The 4,121-nt window shown below is 18.5% G+C and overlaps 1 protein-coding gene across 1 annotated transcript; it reads right to left on the bottom strand.

Moving 5' to 3' along the window:
- Nucleotides 1-2,256: 2,256 nt before the first annotated feature.
- Nucleotides 2,257-2,697, bottom strand: B9G98_01823 (Cytochrome c oxidase subunit 1; the record flags this gene model as incomplete). Its single annotated transcript, XM_024808380.1, has 2 exons — nucleotides 2,257-2,468; nucleotides 2,676-2,697. The coding sequence occupies 2 exons, from the start codon at nucleotides 2,695-2,697 to the stop codon at nucleotides 2,257-2,259; spliced, it is 234 nt and encodes a 77-aa protein (XP_024664148.1).
- Nucleotides 2,698-4,121: the final 1,424 nt, after the last annotated feature.

Genomic DNA, 4,121 nt, shown 5'->3' with positions numbered 1-4,121 from the left:
TTATAATTTACTTACAAATAGTATTTTGTACCATAAAAGATTTTCATATTTAATAAAATCTAATATAAATGATTTATATATATGATATTCTAGAGAATTTTTAAGACATTTATTATATTTTCTAATATCTAAAAAATATTTAATTTTAGATACACGATAAAATTTCATATCAGAATATAATCTATTTATCATAAAATAATCATATATTTGCATCATACTATTTACATTTTGATATTTAAATGTTATATTATTATTATTTTTAATATTTTTATTTTTAAAACTAACTGATAGTTTACAATTAAGAATTACATAATCTAAATTTAAAAGAATATTGTTATATTTAACTTCTAATACACATTCAATTCTATTACTTGTAAAATTAAATATAATACTACCATGGGTATCAATTAAACCAGCTAAATATAGACTTAATTTAATAATTATATAATTAAGTTTAATAAGTTTATTTGTAAATAATTACATGCTTTTAAAAAACTTTCATTTTTCAATCTTATTAAACCATTAATATTATTAATAATATAAGTCATTTCTAGTAATGTTGAAATAACATATATTGAATATAGTTTATTATTAATTTTTCTAATTCTTCCGATATGTAAAGTATTTTGAATATAAGTTAATATACGTAAATCTCTATTATGTAATTTTATTTTTATAGATTTTAATGTTAATTTATTATTTAATATTCTTAAATCAAAATTACCACCTCCATCTATAACACCAGCTAAATATTCTCAAAATTTATTATCATTAACTTCTTGAATATTAATTATTTTTTTTAGTTTAAGTATTAAAATATTTGTATTAATAAAGAATAAATTATTAATAAAAAACTAAAATATTTATAAAAAGATTAAATATAATAATTAAATAAGTAAGTAATATAAATAATTGACGTTTAGTCTCTGAGACACCTAATCATTTATAAAAATGATCCTTAAAATATAAGGTTAAGTTATCTGCTGATTTTATATTGATATATTTATAATAAAATATAATTAGTAATATATTATTTTGACTATATATATTTAAATATTGTAAATAATATTTAATTCCATCTATATTATTTAATAAATAATGAAGATAACATATAAATAATATATATAGTAAATATATACTAAACAACATAAGTTCCAGCATAAAGTCAATTACAAATTGATATAAAATATCTATATCAACAAGGCCCACTATTTGAGCTACTACGTAGTAAGTCAATAATTTACACAATTCACATTGTGGATCGGACTATAACTTATCTAATTATTTAACTTAATAAACTTTTGATTATCACGTTTAGTCTCTACGGATCCTACTAATTAATAATATATTATATCATTAACTTTGGTTTCCACGGTATTGTCTTATATATATCATATAAATTATTATTTATATAATATTATTATTTTATACATTAGTAAAATATATAAGATTTCACCGTTAGCATATTATTTTATAATATACCGAATATATTAAATTAAATTAAATTAAATTAAATATTCATGGTGATAAGACCACACGACACTTACTTAAAATTAAATAATATTAATTTTAAATTTATTTAATTGATCTTTTTATTACCTAATAATAGATAATTATCAAAATGTTTAATTATAGAAATTAATGAAATATGTTTATATACTTCAATTAAATATGAATTAAGAGTTAGTTCTTTTATTTTATTAGATATATTAAAATATACTTTAATCATTTCTAATAAAAATTTATCATATTTTTGATTAATAGAAAATGAATGATTATTATTATTTCTAATAGAAAAACAACCTTCTACTTCTACAAATCCACTTAATCAAAGATTGAAATAAGAAAGTAAACTTTTATTATTAAATTGCTTTATTAATAATAGTTGTATATCATATTTTTTATTACGATTAGTTAAATAAGTATTTATTATATAATTTTATTATATGATAGATTATTAGATAATAATAAGCATTTTTTTAAGAAAATTAATTGACAATTCTTTCTTGTTGTTAATAATAGATATTTATCAAAGATCTTTATAATATTTTGTATACTTTTTTTATTATCTACAACTCAATAAACAAATTTCTTTTTTTTATCTACTCCTACTATACCTCCTATAACTTTAGAAATATTTATTAACATACTTTTATTAGATTCTAAATATGTTAATTTAATAATTAATCTAAATTGTAAATTTTTATAATTAAAATGGTTTACTTGAATATTACCAATACCATCCATTAAACCTACTCAAAATATTTTAATATATTCAAGATCATTTATTAAATTATTTGATTTAATATTATTTAATTTATTTTTTAATTTTTTATCGTGGAATGCAATATCTAAAGATGCATTAGCTAATACTATACCTGTTACACCACCCGCCGTGAATAAGAAAATAAATCCAATGGCGTATAATAATAGTGTTGTAAAACGTAAAGATCCTCCATATAATGTTGCTAATCATGAGAATATTTTAGATCCTGTTAGTATAGCAATAATTAATGATGCACCTGAGAAATAAGCTCTACTATCGGCATCTAAACCTACTGTAAACATATGGTGTGATCATACACAGAATCCTAAGAATCCTATGCTGGCCATCGCGTACACCATTCCTATTTTCCCGAAAATAAGTTTTTTAGCATATGATTGTATGATCATACTTACCATACCAAATGCTAGCATTATTAAAATATATACTTCAAGATGCTTTTTTTTTTATTTGGACTATATCTTTATTAAATATTTTTACTATTTCATTTAAATTCAAATTTTAATCAAGCTTTATATATAGCTGTATTTATTAGATTATGATATGCTTTTAATAATTTTAAATCAAAAAATATTTTAACTAACATTAATCTATTAAATTTGGTTGTTCTAGATAGATTTAATTTAACATAACTATTTATTCAATTAATAACATCTTTTTTAGATTGTAAACATCATTTAAAACTACCTTGGTTTGATTTATCAAAATAAATATTACCACCAAATATATTTTTAAATTCTTCAACATCTTGTAAATATTTATTAGATACAGATATTGTTAATTGTAGATTTTTATTTTTAAACGAATAAGTTATAGTACCATCTCCATCAAAAAATCCTATAAATCAAGAATTATTTGAATTTAATTTTATAAGATTTAATAGTTTTATTTGTAAAATATTACATACTTTAAAAAATTGTAGTAATCTTTTAGAATTTCTAATATTACCATTTACAGCATTAATTAATTTAACCATACCTGATTTATTATGTAATCTATATCTTACTGCTTTAACACCTGATCTTAATTTAATAGAACCACCAAATTTATTTTTTATTTGATACAATGTTTTTTCATCTTCTAAACCTAAAGTTATTTCACAAGATGTATATTTACCTTGAACTATTCCAAAATATCCGTCTGCATCTATTAAACCAGCTAATCATTGATTAAATTTATTAGATGAAATATTTTTATTTAATATTTCCCGTGTAGTCTCTGAGGTTCCTACTAAATTATTATTATTATTCGTTACCTGCTGATTGCTATGATAATTTTTAATTAAAAATTTATTTATTAAAATTTTTACTATATCGGTTAATATAATTAATATTAAACTTATGATAATATTTAAATATTTTTTAGTATTTAATAAATGTAATCATAGTTTCCAGCATATAGGGAAATTCAATAAATATATTATTATTATTAATATATTTATAGGGCCATAATATATATTTTGTTGACCAAAGAATCCATTTCTTCAAAAATTATAATATATTTTATATTATACAATATTAAATATTGATGTTAAATATTAATATTAAATTTAATTAATAATTCTTTATAACATATTTTATATAAAAAAAAATTATATACAATTATAAAAAAATAATTGTGAAGAACCGACTGTACATTAAGCAATATTGCTATAAATATTACCCATTGGTGAAGCAGTCTGTAGCAATTATATAAAAATATAACTGACGGTCTATATATAAAGAATAATATGTTTGACCGTACCACCAATATTGCTATAAATAATTATTATTTATAACTAGAGTTAAGGTATATAGTATTAAAACTATATTTATTAAATAAAATCAATTTATAATTA

This window comes from Wickerhamiella sorbophila, assembly GCF_002251995.1.
Source record: "Wickerhamiella sorbophila strain DS02 chromosome Unknown contig7, whole genome shotgun sequence".
NCBI lineage: Eukaryota > Fungi > Ascomycota > Dipodascomycetes > Dipodascales > Trichomonascaceae > Wickerhamiella > Wickerhamiella sorbophila.
Note: the sequence above shows the minus strand (reverse complement) of the source record. Positions and strands in the feature narration are given on the sequence as shown.